Below are 18,032 nucleotides of genomic sequence, written 5' to 3' on the forward strand. Positions count from 1 at the left end.
GTAATGTCATTTCAAAGTTCCTTCTTGTGAGAGTCACATGACAAGATTTGTTATTCTGAAACCTGAAAGTGGAAAGTTTACGCCCAGACATGCACACACAACACACACACACACACACACACACACACACACACACACACACACACACACACACACACACACACACACACATGGAAATCTGTGTTCACAAAAAATAATTTCTGGGGGTGGTTCTAGCCCATGCAGTGATCTTTATTAAGGAATAATACCAGTTTTTAATGCAGTAGACTGAAGTTGATTTTCACCCTTGTCCCTTGCACACAGAGATTTAATCAAAATTACTTTTGATGATATTATGTATTCTAGATGATGAGATATTTAAAGTCATCATAATTTTATGTTGAGGAAATTATTCTGAAATTGTTCTACAATTTGTAGACACAGATCTTTGCAGATTAGTAAACCCCTGCCTATCTTTATTTCTGAGAGATTTTCAAAGATTTGCTTTTTATTCCCAATCATGTTCATGACCTGTTGCCAATTAATTAACATTATGCATTAGCAAAATGTTCCTCCAGCCTTTTCTTTTTAGTAACACTTACTTTTCCAGGCTTTTCTTGCCCTATCCCAAATTTCTGAGGTATGTTAACATTCAAATTGCTTTTATTTCTTTCCTTAAAATTACCAAATTTTTTTTATGTTTTATTGTGAATATTATGATATTTCTTTCTTAGAATTGGGGTTGTCCCATGACATATACAATATTTTAAAAGTAGAATTACAATCACCTACATCACTGAACTATGTTTCAGTACCTTTTTTTAACCTCTTTCACTCATGACTCCAAAGAGTGTATCTGCTATCTCACACCACACTCATCAGCAAAAGTCATCTTGAGAACTAGTTACCAGGCCTTCTAATTACCCAGCAGAATAGCATTATTTAATCTGTATCTCTTTATATTGCTGCTTTTAAAGTTTCCTTCAAAAGGTGGCTTAGGATAATTACACCTTTGCCCTGTGGAAGATGTACAGTATGTAATGTCATGATTGATGTTCTTGGTTTTTTTTTCACAGCTTTCACAATGTTTCTGTTGTTCAGCTGCTGTTGTTTTCTTTGACCCGTTTGATATCTGGTTGTTAGTACACCAGTGGTTTCTTAATTTTTTTCAGGTTGTTATACCCACTGCTTGTGCTTTTTTCCATCTTTCCTCAGATGCAAAACTTGTGTCTCCTACAAACAGCTTTTTTTTGTCTTCATTTTGGAATATTCTTTTAAGAATGCGGTCCTTACAGAGATTGTCTCCATCGACTCTTTCATAATAAAGACTCAGCAGAGATTGTTCTTCCTTCACCAGCTGAGAAACTTCAACCTGCCATAAGAACTGCTGATGCAGTTTTATTTAACCATAACTGAGTCTGTCCTGTGACATTGTTTCTCTGTGGTTAGGTTTAGCTACCAGATCAGACATGAGAAGACAACAAAGGCCTGTCTGGATGCTGAAATAAATATTGATGTGAATATTTACTACGTGTACAGCACCAGATTGAGAAAATTACCAAGGAGATCACACATTCAGGTTACCACATCTTTGAAGTGGTAAGCACAGAACAGCAAAACTACAAGACACACGAACAGCTTTCCCCCAGGCAATTCATTTTTTTAACACTTATACTGCTAATTACATTAGGGTGCAATATATGTAAACACATTCAGGTTTATTATGTAAACATGTGCAATATACAATATATAATTTTTCGATTTATTATTTATTACAATTCATACACAATTTCTATGCACTACTTGCATTTATCATATTATGTAATGAAAGTGGATATTCTGATTCATCGTTTCAAAATATTTTGATCTCAGAATGTTTTTGGTGTGTAACAAGAACATTCCTATACTTTTGGAGAAGACTTTATTTTACAGGCTGTATTTTTTTTTCTTATTTTTCTTTTGTATAGCACTTTTAACAATGGACATTGTCCCAAAGCAGCTTTACAGAGTTAAAGAGGTTATGAAGTTATAATGTATAAGTTTAGTGCTTATAAGTTTGTTCATTATAAGTTTATCCCTAATGACCAAGCCAGTAGCAAATGTGGCAGGGCAAAACTCACTGAGATTGAATTAGGAAGAAACATTGAGAGGAACCAGACTCAAAAGGGAACCCATCCTCATCTGGGTGGCACTGAATGTCGATTCATTATAGTTCCATCATTGTTCAGTGTACTGTTCAGTGATGGGCAGTTAAATGCAGAACTGTTCATGCAAACTGCCATCCTAAGCTTTTGCAGCAGACTGTTATTATTAATTATAGTCCAAATCCTTCCTCATAATTATTTATTGACTAAGTAATTTCATGGTTCTACTTTAGTAGGAAATATTACTACTGTTGTTTGTGAGTAGATACACAAATTGTGGGGTAAAAAAAATCATGTTTACTTCATTTGCACACCCTCCAATACGTTATCTAACCATCACAAATTCTTTAGTGCTGCACAGGATGAAACTAAAACCAGCATACATAACCAGAAATTGTATTACTTGCTGCCAGTATTTAGTAAGAAAATATTCAGCAGTTATGGCTGACATCCTTAGACAAGGCTACAAGGCTGGCATTCATTAGAGTGGGCTAACAGAGTTTAAAGCACAGTCCTGTATCTCAATTCCTTTTTAATATGTTTACAGGCATCCATTGCTCAGAAGCATGTGCCAAAGAGGAAATATACATAAAATTTACAGCTAAACGTTTTGTCAGTAGAAACATCTTGTTTGTGACAGGCTTTAGGAGACAACAACTACACAGCTCTTGACAATATCTACGTATGTGGAAAACACCAGATTGCAAGTTTAAAGCAATGTTGCATTCTACACTTGTCAGCTAAAAACAAGCATATTTGGCCTGTAACCATGTGCTACTGTGGCCGCATCATCAAAAATTTAATCAGGCAAAAAACAAAACAAAAGAACAACTGCATCATAGTTCAAAAGTCATTGATAACAAATCAAATCTCCAGATTTATACTGATAATATATTAGACTTGTGCTGCAATAGCCTTATTTTTATTTGATTTTAATTTTTTACATTATTCTGGACCTGTAATATATCAAATGAGCATCTGAATGTAACATGAACATGTGCTTGGAACTTGGAACATATCTACATCCAGCATGTGTCATGTCACCAATCATCTATAATTCAGGCTAGTTTTTCTAATCTTCACTTTACTCCACAGATCTAAATAGTTCCCCAGATCTCAATTCACTAGAAGGCACTTGGAATAAAAAGAAAAGCACAGACAGAAAATCGATAAGCACCGTGATGCTACCTACTAGACCTTACAAGTGCCTTGTTAAATACACACAATAATAATTTTTATGTCATCACTGTAAAACAGTTGCATTGGCTATATAGATGCTTTGAAGTTCTTAATACTCATGGGAGCTGGTTGAACCAGTGATAGCTCTACAGTGAGGATTTAAAAAGCAAAAGCTAGATATGACTATAGAAATCTACATGAATTTCACAGATGCTGCACAGTAAAAATGAGACTTTATTGCGAGCCTTGTGAGTGTAAACTAGTCAAACTTATGAGAAAATCCATGATAGATGGAAATTACTTTGTTTGTAATGAGAAAGTGAAGGCAAATGAAGTTTTGTTTTCTCTTTCTCACACACACTTACATACACACATACTGTGGCTACAGTATTTCGGTAGATGGTTCACTACAATGATACTTTTTAATGTATAATTAAATCGCAGTCGAGCTTTTTTAAATGCTATGTTGCATTTTTTACTATATTATTTCATACCAATAAGCCCCAAACCATTTAAAACATACTGTATGCACAATGCAGTACTTAGTCAGGAGAAAATAGTCAGGAGAAATCTCTGGATATATCTAGGACATGGAAATTCATCCACTGTTCAATGGAAAGGAAAACTTGACAAACAGCTATTCAAACCCAGCGTTTATATGTACTGATAAACCATTAGCAAGCTGAGTGAGCTTGACTAGCCTGTCAGATCTTCTGATGTTTTACAAAAGAAGAAATCTGTATTAAGCTCAAGATGTCAAGGTTTCAGTAGCAGTTGGTTAATGTATAAAACACTACTACCTAAAAATTCTGAATAAAGTGTAGGAAAAATGTATGGAATAACAAGCAATTAAATGATAACTCATGAAGTGGTTTCATTTGGCTAAGTTAGCTAGCCTTATGTAGTCTTGCTAACTCAAATGTTAATGTCAGCATTTGCTCACTTGGGTAGCTCAACATACTTTTGCTCAAGTAAATTATTACTACAGTAGGAGAAACTTTAATTATGTGTGCCCTGTAAAAACGTTCTATTAATTATTTCCAAGTGCAAATAATGATATGACTACACACAAACCTAATCCTAAAAAAAAAACCCCACCTTTTAAAGACACACACACACACACACACACACACACACACACACACACACACACACACACACACACACACACACAATACAAATTCTTGAATAACTGAATGTAAAGTGAAGCGTTAAAGAGATAAACCATCAAGTTTCCTAATTGTAGTCCAAATCTATTTTAAAATTAAGGAAATTAACAGCAATCACTGTCTGACACACAATCATAGCTATGCTTTGCTTAGTTTGAAGTGATTTAACCATTTAAACCTATACTAAATCTATTAAAACAACTCAAAATGAGATCAGGTGCATGAAGCTGTTTTGCAACAATGTCACAGTATTAGTTATTCATTGTTATTATTCTCCCAATTTACATTTATGAGTGTTATGGGCTTTCATCAGCCACACAACACGGGAAACTTAAATGAAGTAGTCTTATTGCCAAACAGTTAAATCTCAGAGCAAATTACAACATTTAGTCTACAACAAAACAACTCTTCAAATATTTATTTGTATCTAAGGGCTCATTTTATCTGTGGAAAGATCAGAAACTGAATTTGTCTGCGTTTCAGGAATATCGTTTATCTAGTAGCTGTAGAATAGACTTGAGCCTGAGAGGAGGATAACACTGCATCAAACTGAGCAATACTGGGCCAATCTGATAAGATACTTCCTCTTTGGAGAGGTAAAAAAAACAGTAGCACTTTGGCGCGTATAGAGCGTTTTGACATCAACAGTGCTGCCACAACCGCTGAATTCTGAACCTCACTGCACACGAAAGGTAGTTCCACAATGCATGATAGCAACTAGGCTAAAAAGGGAACTTTGTGTACTCTTTAGCTAGCTGAATAGTTAGTTGTGATTACAAATTTTTTATTTCTGATTAGGATACAAGTAGGTGAGAAAGTAATAATGCATAAAATTATTAATTAAATGGGTAAGTACAGATGGTTGATTTTTTTCTTCTTCATTAAGTTAATTAAAAGCTACTCATTCTATAGCACTGGTTACATATACTGTAATTTATGTATCAGACAAAAAAATGCCTACTGCTTTATAACAGTTACAAATGTATGCAATTAGAAGTGAAACTTCAATATGCGTTTTGCTTTGTAACTGTACAGTGTGTATTCATAAGCCAAGTATTTTTCTATCATATCGGTACTATTTCTATGTCAGCCAAATCATTTTCCGGTGCAATGACTGTCTGCTTTTTTTTTTTTTTTTTTTTTTGCATAAACTGCAATACTATGTTAGCTTGTTTACTGAAAATTTGAGTGGGCATGTATGCTTGTGATAATATTAAATAGTGCAATTATGCCCAGGGTTGGCAACAAATGCACCTCATTTATTTTTGCAAAAAAACAAAGAAATCAGTTAGTTGGTTGCAACCTCAGTCAAATATGACCTTCAAATACGAGAAACATCTTGTATCATTACATTTTTGCAGCTAAAATACAATATAGTAAAAGAAAAAAACGACCATCCATTATATCAGTTCTCAACATCTGACGTAGTCTGCACCTGTTTATGTTCTTTTGTGGTTTCATTTTTCGTCATATTGTATTGCTACTTCTTGCCACGTAAACACTCACCCCTCCGTTCCGAAAACAGTGCAGGAAGGGAGTTGGCACTTTTTGAAGATTATTTGCGATTCTCTTGAATGGCGGGAAACTTGCTTTAATGCATAGTATTGCATATGTTATAGAACTGATCACAGACCATTCTAACTGTGTATCATATATATCTATATAACTGTGTATTGTTATCATTATATAACATTAAATAATTTGTGAAGAGAAAAAAGGGCCATTTGTGCTTGGCCATTTGTTTCATTAAAATTTCCATGCATAAATCACTAAAATCAAATCAGCAAATCTCATTTAACAACTCAATGACAGATATAAAAAGATTTGTGCATTCATCACTGATTACTTGTAATATTTTTTTTAATACACTTTAAAAAATCCTCATAAAACTCTAAGAACTGTATTATCTATTATCAAATATCAATACATGTAAAATAACATAATAAGGTTTTAAAATTTAAAATGTGATGTGGAAATACTAAACTTCTTAGGTTGTTCATTTGTATATGCGGTGTTGTATTGGTGTTTAAAACTCGGAGAGGAGTGACCTCTGTGAGGGGAAGACATGACCGGAGCATTTGTTGAAGTTGTGCAGTAAAGTACATTATAATAAATAAAAACCCATTATTTTAGAGTATAACCTATATGCTGGACTGTTCCAAATGTGAGGCCAGAAACATCGGCTGGGCCTGGGTGAAACAAGGTGTGCAAGAGTTTGCGAGAGTTTGCAGAAAGTGACCAGTAAGTCAAAAGTGCAGTTTTCTGCCAGCTTGTAAATCCTACTTGTGTTTAAATTGAATACATACACACACACAGTACTGTCATCACAAACACACACTCGTGCACGTGTTTATGCATGCATGCAAACCCACATGCACCCACACACACACAAAGAAAATGTTTTTATAGTTACAGCAAATAAAAGCAAACACTTTGCAATCTTTACACTCATCATGTACACAAGAAAATGACTGTCACTTATTAATTCAGAAGGATTTTTATTTTTACCATGAGCAACATTTGCTATACACAAGGGATTTTTATTATAATCCGTAAAAGGCTGTTATGATCGCATGCTTACATTGCATACCAATTGGAGGTACACTGGCTAATTACCTGAAGACTAAGATAAACAAGGTATGGCCCCTGCTTTGTTTAAATGAAATCCTGCAGCCACATCAACCATTTGTGAATATGCTGGCAGACCCCTGCAAGAAACGATATAGGCTTATGACATTAAACCAACAAGCATTTGGTGGAAATGGGAAAACATTGTTTCAGAAGAAACCAACAAGCCAAATAATTTTAGCTATTTTTTTTATTTAGTGTTGCATCATGCATTCCACAACTGCTGTTTGTTTGCAGTTTATGCCATTAATCTATATAGTATTGAACCCCATATCATTGAAATTTGTGATTGCAAACATTTCCCCCACTAATTCCCCACCCCTTATAATGGTTACATGATTCCAACAGAAATACACCAGTTGAAAAGGCCTAAGTTAAGTTAGAGGACATATTCAAACAAACAGAAGACAGTATAATGACCAACAATATGGTGAGATCATAGACTAAGTTCTATCAGGGAATGTTTATAATGAAATACATACAAACATACAAACATACATACATACATACATACATACATACATACATACATACATACATACAAAAATCCCTACCTTTAAACACCCTGTTATGCACCATTACTACATTTTAAATTATATTTCACTTTTATTTAATGAACTATATATTACTTTTAAATATCAGTCAGTATAAATTCATTTACTATTAATATGCAATTATAATTTAATTTATAATTTTAAAATATACATAATTTTTCTGTATATAAATTCAATTCTGAAAATGTCACAGGAACATTGCAATGCAATATTAACACATTTACATGTGGTTTTTACTTAACTTAAATCTGCCAGCATACTGATGCTTGTATAATAATTCATTACTAGCGACGCCATATAGTTCTCTAATTTCAAAAAGTAAATGTTCATTGAGTCTAAATGTACCCACTGAATTATACTGAAAGCCACCAAATATCAACAACAATGCATGCATGTTGAAAAAGGCCAGCACGTGTTTTCTCTACACCACCCACATGTTTTCTCTACTGACTGCAGAAACCACACTGAGCTGTTGCTTAAGTACTACCATCTTGTATTTATCACATAATCAGTTAGAGTTTCAGGTAACTGTAAATTTTAATAGACCTTTATTTAAAATGTATTATTAATAGTCATATTTCTTTAATATTTCATACTCCCTTTGGTCTTCTTATAATTATAAATACTTACAAATCATAACAAGCAGTGTTTTTGTGCTCAATGATTTTATGGAGTGGTCTAAATATTGAAGAAAATGAGCAATATTGCTTTAGGTAGCCATACTTGTAAGTGCAAATCAATACAATTTGTCATAGTTATCAGTGTGTGTTCATTTATTAAATGTATTTATTACTGTCATTTATTACTGTCTCATATTGTCTGTATTGTCTTGTATAGTCTGTTTTTGTCATGTATAGGTTTTATTTATGTCTGTACTTTTGAGATTCACAAACAGCTGGAACCAAATTCCTTGTCCTATACACTTGGCCTATAAGCCTGATTCTGATTCTGATTAAATTGTTATCACTTTTTTGTATTTCCAGCTAACACAGAGGAGGTACAATAAATGATTCTGCAGTGTCATGATGTCTTCCACAAATGCCTCATGTGCTATGGTCACCAACTCTACTCAGTGGGAACAAAGCATGAATAAGCTCTACACCTATTTCTACCTTTTCATCTTCATCCCAGGCTTGCTAGGAAACAGTCTCGCTCTTTGGGTCCTGTGTCGCTTCATAAGGTCAATTTTTCTTAAATTGTTTTCTCATAATTTGATTTAAATATATTTAAGATCTACTATGCAAACTTCTTTATGCACCCAAAGCTTAAATTTGACTGCAAATGTGTGTGGGCTTCCTAAGAACATTTTGACTCATCACTTAACATTGGTTATTACACATGAAATAGTCACTTGGTTGCTTCTATGATTTATAGCAAGAAGACCAAAGCCATCATCTTCATGATCAACCTGGCCATCGCTGACCTGGCTCATGTCCTGTCCCTGCCATTGCGTATCTACTACTACATTAATGTCACTTGGCCTTTTGGAAAGGTGGTGTGCTTGCTGTGCTTCTACCTGAAGTATCTTAACATGTACGCCAGCATTGCCTTCCTGGTCTGTATCAGTATTCAACGCTGCAGCTTCCTAATGCGCCCCTTTTGTGCCAGGCAATGGAAGCGGCGGTATGATGTTCGGATTAGTTTAGTTGTGTGGTTAGTAGTTGGATTATGCTGCTCTCCTTTCATCTTCTTGAGAAACGACCCATCAAACCACCAGCACAATGACACCTGCTTCAAGCATTTGCCCACTCGGAAGATGAACCTGGGAACCGCAGTGGCCGTATTGTCCTTCGGCGAACTCCTGGGCTTTGTGGGCCCACTGACTGTCATCATCTTCTGCTCATATTTCATCAAACGTTCACTCAGGCAGAGCTTAGGGCCTGGTGACTCAGTCAATGACAAGAGAAGGGCCTTGCGTATGGTCTCAGCATGTACTGGCGTGTTCCTCTTCTGTTTTGCCCCCTACCACATCAACTTCGTGCTGTATATGATGGTTTCACAGGATTTTATTACCCAGTGTTCTGTAAAGCAGCTGGTTCAACACTTCCATCCGATCTCACTGTGCATTGCTAGCCTTAACTGCTGCTTAAATCCTCTCATATACTACTTCCTGACCACCGAGTTCCGTCAGCAGCTCAGTCGTCAGGGCAGCTCTATATTAAGAGGGAGGTTGATGAGTATGGAGAGCACCTCCTCATACAGAGATGCACTTTCTGGGTAAATACAGAGAACACGTTCTGCTACAGAGGCACACATGCAGATGACCACATATTTCTTATTATATGGAGAAGAACTTCATAATGAGAAGATTGACATCTTCCTGATATGACATCTTCATATCATTCAATATGCATTATTATTGTGAACTTTTTTGAAACTCTATTTCTACTCCAGCTGGTTAATGCTGCCTTATGGTCATGGAAATAAAGGACAATTTTAATTAGCAGGGTTTGACCAACTGTCCAGCACTTTTGGGTTAAATGTGAAAATTGTTTTGCAGTGAGGGTCCTTAAGAACCACTAGCTAAAAGCTATGTTTCTTCCATTCAGCAATGATGCCAGTTAGACCTACTATTATGCAGTGAATTTTAGGTTCAGCCTAGAAAAATCATCTGTCAGGCAGAAGTTATAAGTTTATTCTATGATTATGAATGTACAACTCAAGGTGAATTAAGATAAATTTGTCAAATGTTTCACTATATGATAGTGACAGTTGAAGACAAATTAAATCACAGGACTTATGTCAGACGAGGTCAGAATAGTCTGGTTTATCGGTTTGCATTTAAATCTGTTTTGCATTAAAATGCATGGGTTTAAAGACATTTTTATCATTCCAGTACAGGTGTCCTTTTGAATGATTAAAAGGCTATTAGATTGTTAGCAGCTCTGATAAAAATGTGCTCTAAATACTATAGTAACATCTTGTGTAACAAAACATCACTGACAGTGTACTGAAGTAGAGACCTGGCGTAATTATGATGTGGCATTATGTGTTTTTCTTACGTATTGATGTTACATTTACCATGCACAAATCTTCTTCTTCTTCTTTTGGATTTTTCCATTAGTCATCGACACAGATATCTGTCTTTATTAAAAACCATGACCCAAAACAGATATGTAAGCATGAGTATTATGAGACGCTGTAAATAAAATCAAGTTGTCAAGCATTGTCCTGTTCAAGATTTCTTTTCATATTTAAAGATCTAATTTATCTCCTAGCCTGATGTACATTATTTTTCAAGGTTCTGTAGGTAGACTCAGATATATGCTTCAAATATATATATGCACTGACTTCCTGAGTGAAATTTCCACCAAACATCCTTTGTGAATTACCCCTAAAGTTCAATAGAAAGTGATTACTGATCTTGTAACATGCACAAGTGGAGGAAATGTGTGGGCAAAACCACGCAGAAAAGAGGCTTATTTCACTTTAAACTGTGTAGCGGCATCTGGACTGACTGCATAAATTAAACGTTGTAGCAGTCATGCCTGTAACAGCTGAACCTGAGCCAAGCCTTGAGGTTTACAGTTAAACTGTCACTTCACTCACGCACACTCATGCACACATACACACACACACACACACACACACACACACACACACACACACACACACACACACACACACACACACACACACAAACTGGTCTACTAATAAGCTTGATTTGCTCTTATGCAGCAAATCTCTCATTTAAGATCTGGACACCATATTGACACAGTAAACAGTGTTAACATGGGAACAGTTATGCTCCGAGTTTATGAACAAACGATTTTTTTCTTGCATCTGTGTTGAATTCTGCATAAGAAGGGGATGCTTTTCTAGAGGGTTTTGAAGGAAGAAATATTAACACACTTAATTTTGATGATATAATTAGAGCATACTACAATAAAGGTCACCTAATCACTAGATTAGTAAGTAGGATTCATGAATCAGTACTGGAGATATTTTCTCTATTAAGAGACAATAAATATGTTAAGCAGTTGCAAGAAATTGGGAGTAAGAAATTGCAGAAGTAAGAGTTTGTGCAAGCATCATGCCCCACAGTATTCACAATGCTAAACTTAGAGCCCTTAAAGTGTCTGTTAACGTTTAATTTACTCGTCTTAAATTACACTATTCAAAAGCAAGGACAGTAGATATAAGAATGCAGAATATAATCCATATAATCCTCTGTGGGCGCTAGGGTGTTTACTGTCTTACAAAATAGCATTGCTCTGTAAATACCATGTAGAAAAATGACATACCCTTATCAATGATCTATCAATTGATAATCATAAGCTGCTTCAGTATCCTCCAGAAATATGACCACTGTCAAAGGGCTATTTGGACAGTGGTTTGACCAACGAGGCCTATTATATACAATATAATCTTATCCGTAGAGCTGACCAGTCAAACAGATGTTTCTCGCAGGGATCTAAAAGTGTCAACTTTCAAATGATCAACATCTTTTTCACTTTCACTTCTGCCTGCTTCCTGCAAACTAAACAAACTATGCTATGATCAGCAGGAAAAGTATAATTAGACATATAATGAGATAATGAGATAAACCCAGTGTCTATGACGTCAAGAAAAGCGTACAAGATCTTGTCATATTTGGATATATGCAACAACTGTGTGATTATATTTTGCAGTGAAACAGAAGACTTACTAAATAAGTAATAAATAATGAAATGGTTTTATCTGCTGATTAAGTGATTTTATTACAGGAACACACACCACTTAGTCAGGTTTTTTTTGACGATGGAAATACTAAAATAAAAAAGCTGATTCCTGTGACATATGGCTGACCTGACTATTACACACCAATATGGCTCTTTCCCAGATCTATAAAACTGTAAGCACATAATTATATAAAAATGTCTTTTTATGCATAAGGTCAAGCACAAAGCCCTCAACTCATCCCCAACAAACACCTTGTAATAAATTAGACTTTGCACTATGCATGTGTTTTAATATGAAGCATCTCCTTTGTTTAGTGTATACCAAAATAAATCCTATATATACACACTCTATAAGTATTTAATTCAGTAAAATTCATTATTTCAATGCTCTCTCTCTCTCTCTCTCTCTCTCTCTCTCTCTCTCTCTCTCTCTCTCTCTCTCTCTCTCTCTCTCTCTCTCTCTCTCTCTCTCTCTCTATTTCTCTCTCTTTCTTTCTCTTCTTCTCTCTCTCTCTCTCACATGCACGGGGGTAAGGAAAGTTGTGGCATGTAGTATTTGATGGGGTTGGCTTGTTGTCAATTTTTTTCTGTATTTATCACAAATCTTTTCTTTAAAATATCTCGGAAATTACTTTGTGTGTGTGTGTGTGTATTAGTGTGCCTGTGCGCCTGTGCATTTGTGTGTGTGTGTGCGTGTGCGTGTGTGTGAGAGAGTAGCGTGAGTAGCGTGCAGGAGCAGCATGGCATCTCCAAACGCGGTGCTTTATGAGAGCTTGACTCACCGGCACGGTGTGCCTGTGGTCTGCGGAGCGAGTGTAAATGAGTGTGTGTTAGGACACATGAGAAGATTGTCTATGCCTCCCCAATGAACAATGCTATTGTTGCGTCTCTTGAATAATCTTGATAAAAAGTCATATTTTTCAATGTTTCTCCTTTGATTAGTGATAAGGCAATTGTGAAAGAGCTGTCTCAGTACGGGTGACCATCTCCCCATGAAGAAAATCCCCCGGCTGTAAGTTCCCACTGGTTAAGCACATGTCTTACTGGAGAATGTTTTTTATGGTCCTTAATGAAGGTCAGGTTGAACTAAATGTGTTTTTTAAGTTTGGGATTGAAAGCTTAAGCTGGTTGTAGCATTTTCACAGGAGCTGGAAGCAGCTGAACCTGCTGGAGCCGTTCCCTCTGCGGCTACAGCTCGACCTGCTGCTGAAAGCCCTGCAACGGCTGCAGCACTGGGGTGTAGTGAAGGTGAGCCCCAAGCTCAGACTGCAGCCCAGAGCTCCACTAGTGGTGTACTCACCACAGAGAAGCCCTGCTCAGCTGAACCGGACTTGGAGAAGCCCTGCTCCACTGAACCGGACTAGGAGAAGCCCTGCTCCACTGCATTGGGCCCGGTAAAAAAAAAAAAAAAAAAGGGAAAAAACAGTTAGAGTTAGGTGTATAGAGTTAAATCAGACAGTGAAGATTGCATGTCGGATTCAGTGTTTAACCAGGAGTCTCAGGAGGAAGCACTAAATGTGTTTTTATAGAGCTAATGACAAAAAACAATATTTAAAAAAACTCAAGTGGCAAAAAAATGTATCAATTGAAGAGTTATTCCCAGACAATTTGTTCAGGATGGCAAGCATTTTAAAAGAGAAGGTGCTTTTACTGATGGTTGTGAGGCTGTGAGGTTTAACAAAAATAAAGCAAGGAAACACGTGAAGAGAGCAAAGCTTTATGAGCTACAGGAAACACACAGCGATATCAGTAATGCCACCGAGTAAAGGAGTGGGATTGCTTAGCCATTTGAAACCACAGCACGTATCTTAGTGGTGGTGTTGCCTTACATCTTACTTGTATTTTATTCCTGTTTCTTACATGGTGGTAGAAATTTTAAACAGGAGGCTCTTAAAAGTGAATGTTTGTTTTATGAGAATAAGGTTTATAATTCCTTTTTTAATTTTGGGAGATGATTTTAATTGTACAGCAGATAACCTGGTCTGCTAAGTCTGGTGAAATTCTCAAGCAGACGGTCAGCTTCTATTCAAAGCTCTATAGCAGCAGTTGGACAGGGAAATGATTCTTACTGAGCTTCATGAAGCTCTCCAGGGTTTGGAGAACGGGCGGGCACCAGGTATAGATGGCCTCTGTGGAGTTTTTCAAGGCTTTCTGGGCAATAATAGGGCAGGACGTGCTAGAGAATCTAAGGCACAGTGTGAAGGGACAAGGAGAGCCATCTTGACCCTGCTGCCAAAAAAGGGAGACGTGACCCAACTGAAAAGCTGGTGTGTACACTACTGTGTACTGACTGCAAGCTGCTGTCAAAAGCATTAGCCTCGAGCCTGACGAAGGTGATAGAGCAGATCATTCACCATGACCAGACATAGTGTCTGGCAGGTCGATATTTGATAACATGTACCTAATTCGTGACATTTTGGACATCTCAAGGCTATTGCGAATAAAGACTGGTCTGATTTTCCTAGATCAGGAAATGGCTTTTAACTGGGTTGAGCATGAATACTTGTGGAAGGTATGGGTTCAATCCCGGTTTCATAGCCATGATCAAGGTGTTGTACAGTATAATTGAGAGTGTACTGAAGGTTAATGGTAGTTTATGTGCCCCTTTTAGAGAGAACAGAGGGATAAGACAATGCTGTTTACTGTTAGGAATGCTGTACACTCTAGCAATTGAACCTCTTTTAATTAACTAAAAAGACGTCTTTCTGATTTAAATATTTCACACGCTAATACTTCACTTTATGCAGATGAAATAGTGGGATCCCAGTCTGACAAATGTTTTAACTGATGTTTTTGAGACTTTGAGATTTTATCATCATTAAGGTTAACTGAGGAAAGAGTGAAGCAGTTTTATTTGGGGACTGGGAAGGTATGAAGCCTACACTACCAGGAGGCTTGGTGTGGGAAAAAAGGTGGTTTTGAGTATTTGGGTATCCACCTGGGGAATAATGAGATATTAAATAAGAAAACTCAGAAGGAACTGCAGAGCACATCAAGGGCAGACTGAGCAGGTGGAAGCGGCTGGTTCCAAAGATGTCCTACAGGGGGCGAATGATGGTGATTAACAACCTGGCAGTGGACAGAACTTTGTTTTTAATGGACACAAGCACACTGGATGTGTCTGGATTACCAGTCTTTTACTGTGGACCAGGGTTGTCAAACTCAAAATCACAATGGGCCAAAATTAAAAACTGGGACGATGTCGTGGGCCAAACTCAATATTTATTGAAAAATTAACTGCAATTGTGCATGTTTTCCGTCTCTCCAGATGTTCAACCCTTTCATATGGAAACAAACTTTAGTTTTGCATAAACATTGAATCTGGAACAACCAAAGTTTAATATTATAAACACATGAGAAATTAAAATAAAACACACATCAGTGGTATTTGTTTCTTATGTGTGTCTCTCTCTCTCTCTCTCTCTCTCTCTCTCTCTCTCTCTCTCTCTCTCTCTCTCTCTCTCCCTCTCTCTCTCTCTCTCTATCTATAGACTTTCTCATTCCGTTATACAGGTAGTCGTCAACTTACGACCATTCGACCATTACGACTACAATCGCTAGCCCCTGTGTACGACAGTGCGTACCAGCTTTCGGCATCATTTTACAGTACTGTACATATAGCCTACTGTACTTATGACCAAATGTTACGTGTTGCGACTGATTTGTCGGTCCCAATCGTGGTCGTAAGTCAACTACTACCTGTAATTTAAACCTTTTTTTTTTACAGGGCAACAACAAAACAACCAAAAATAATAATAATTTCCTTCAATTAAAAAAAACAATCTTTCAGCTATTAACAGTCCATGCCTTGGAGTAGAAAAAGTGCATAAAGACATCATTCATTCAAGCTCAGAAGCTACACTCTGATTTACTCTGATTGGTTGAAGTCAGATACCTGCATCTCTTCTTAGATACAAGTGCATCATGTGTGGGGTTTAGGCTCTGAGCTGAGCATCATGTCTGAGTTTAGGCTCTGAGCTGAGCATCATGTCTGAGTTTAGGCTCTGAGCTGAGCATCATGTCTGGGTTTAAGCTCTGAGCTGAGCATCATGTCTGAGTTTAGGCTCTGAGCTGAGCATCATGTCTGGGTTTAAGCTCTGAGCTGAGGAAATCATCAGAATTGAGTGAAGATGTTCATCAGTGAGACTCCTCGAACAGTTACACACATAGATATGTGCTGGTGAACACATAGAGATTTGAGCAGCTTGGGCATGGAGTTGGTGCAGTGTGTCAGGGAGGAAACATGGAAACTGTGCAGCACACACAGAGTCGTACTTTGACTTGAGCGTGTCTCTACACTGGAGTTCAATCAGCTCCATTTGGAGGTTGGTTGGTGCGCTTTCCACGTCAACCACAAACGGATTATTGAGCAGTTTAAATCAGCATTTCTGGGCTTCAAAATCGGTAAATCGCCGTGTAAATTAGAGTACGCGGAGTTTTTCAGCGCGGAGTTTCTCAGCGGTTTTGACTGACGCGCCCGCGCACTAACTAAGCATTCTGGGATTTGTAGTATTAGCGGTGTATGCGTTATATACTGGCGGGCCAGCTTTAATACACATTTAATATGATCTCGCAGGCCAAATATAATTACACTGAGTTTGACACCCCTGCTGTAGACTTTTTAAAATATGGACTGAAAAAAAAACTTACTATGGGCTGCAGAACACTTCACTGGATGCTGGAGGAGCCCCAGGTTTATGGGAGTCATCTGGACATCTCCGGTGCAGCCACCCTTACACTGTCCAGAGCTCTGATCTTCTTAAAGATAGGGACAGACATGTCACAAGGCGTGGACCTGGCAGCACGTATAGTTATAGCTAACAAGCTTCTACATCACTGGAGGTCCACAATCACAGCAGAGAAGCATGTTCAGCTAAAGGACAACAGAATTGGCAAAACCGGTCCTGCAGAAGAGGAAACCATTCCCAAGCCGGACATCGTTCTAAATCTCGATGGGTTTGGAGATCCCCTTCTGGAGTGCAGGGGTGGAAGGGAGATGAAACTTTGGGACAGTGTCGGATAAGCTGTTCTACAGGGACTGTGTCAAGGTTTTAAATAAGAAAAAATGGGAGGGTAGACACTCAGTGGAGAAAGTTCTTGGTTTTAATGATGATATTAAAGCTGATTGAGGGGCACTGTACAAACCACCATTAACCAAAAAGCTGCAGGGTCAAAGCTGCAATTTTACACTGTATTATCTCTGTGAACTCTTTCATTTATATTTCAAACCCTGATGTTTTACAAATCTGTCTGCTCTGATCACAGAGAGAAACTGTTCTTCATGCTTTTTTACACTGCTCCAGGCTACAGACACTATTTGTGCTTGTAAGTTCTTTAAGTTTAAGTTCTTTCAATGTGATTTTTACTTTCCAGAGTTTTATTCTTGGTTTTAAGTACACCAGGAGAAACAGGTATGTGCCAGCTAATTATTGTTATTTTTTGGGCAATATACCTAAGCAGGAAAAACAAAGTGGCTCAAAATGCAGACTGTGATTCCATCAGAATCTTCTCCAGGTTAATAAAATCAAGGATTGTGGGAGATTTAAATTTTTATGTATGGGTATGAGTATGGGGGATCTAAAGATGTTGAAGGCTGTGAGGTGTTGTAATAAAGCTCTGTGTTCGGTGAAAGAGGAAGAACTGTCATTGTCTGATTTTATTTATGTCTATTTAATAATAATTAATAATTTTTATTTATTTATTTATTTTTTATTTATT

The 18,032-nt window shown here is 37.0% G+C and overlaps 1 protein-coding gene across 2 annotated transcripts; it reads left to right on the forward strand.

Annotated features, from left to right (window-relative positions):
• The first annotated feature begins 5,050 nt into the window (after positions 1-5,050).
• On the forward strand, positions 5,051-10,819 carry p2ry10 (P2Y receptor family member 10). 2 transcript variants are annotated; one of them, XM_083560436.1, is made up of 3 exons: positions 5,051-5,163; positions 8,637-8,833; positions 9,028-10,819. In XM_083560436.1, exons 2-3 carry the CDS (start codon positions 8,676-8,678, stop codon positions 9,872-9,874), a joined length of 1,005 nt encoding a protein of 334 aa, XP_083416562.1. In that variant the 5' UTR covers positions 5,051-5,163; positions 8,637-8,675; the 3' UTR covers positions 9,875-10,819. The 2 variants fall into 2 exon arrangements, with proteins under 2 accessions (XP_083416562.1, XP_083416563.1); XM_083560437.1 differs by having other exon boundaries at positions 5,109-5,319.
• Positions 10,820-18,032: the final 7,213 nt, after the last annotated feature.

This window comes from Silurus aristotelis (assembly GCF_946808225.1).
Source record: "Silurus aristotelis genome assembly, chromosome: 14".
In the NCBI taxonomy this organism is placed as follows: Eukaryota; Metazoa; Chordata; class Actinopteri; order Siluriformes; family Siluridae; genus Silurus; species Silurus aristotelis.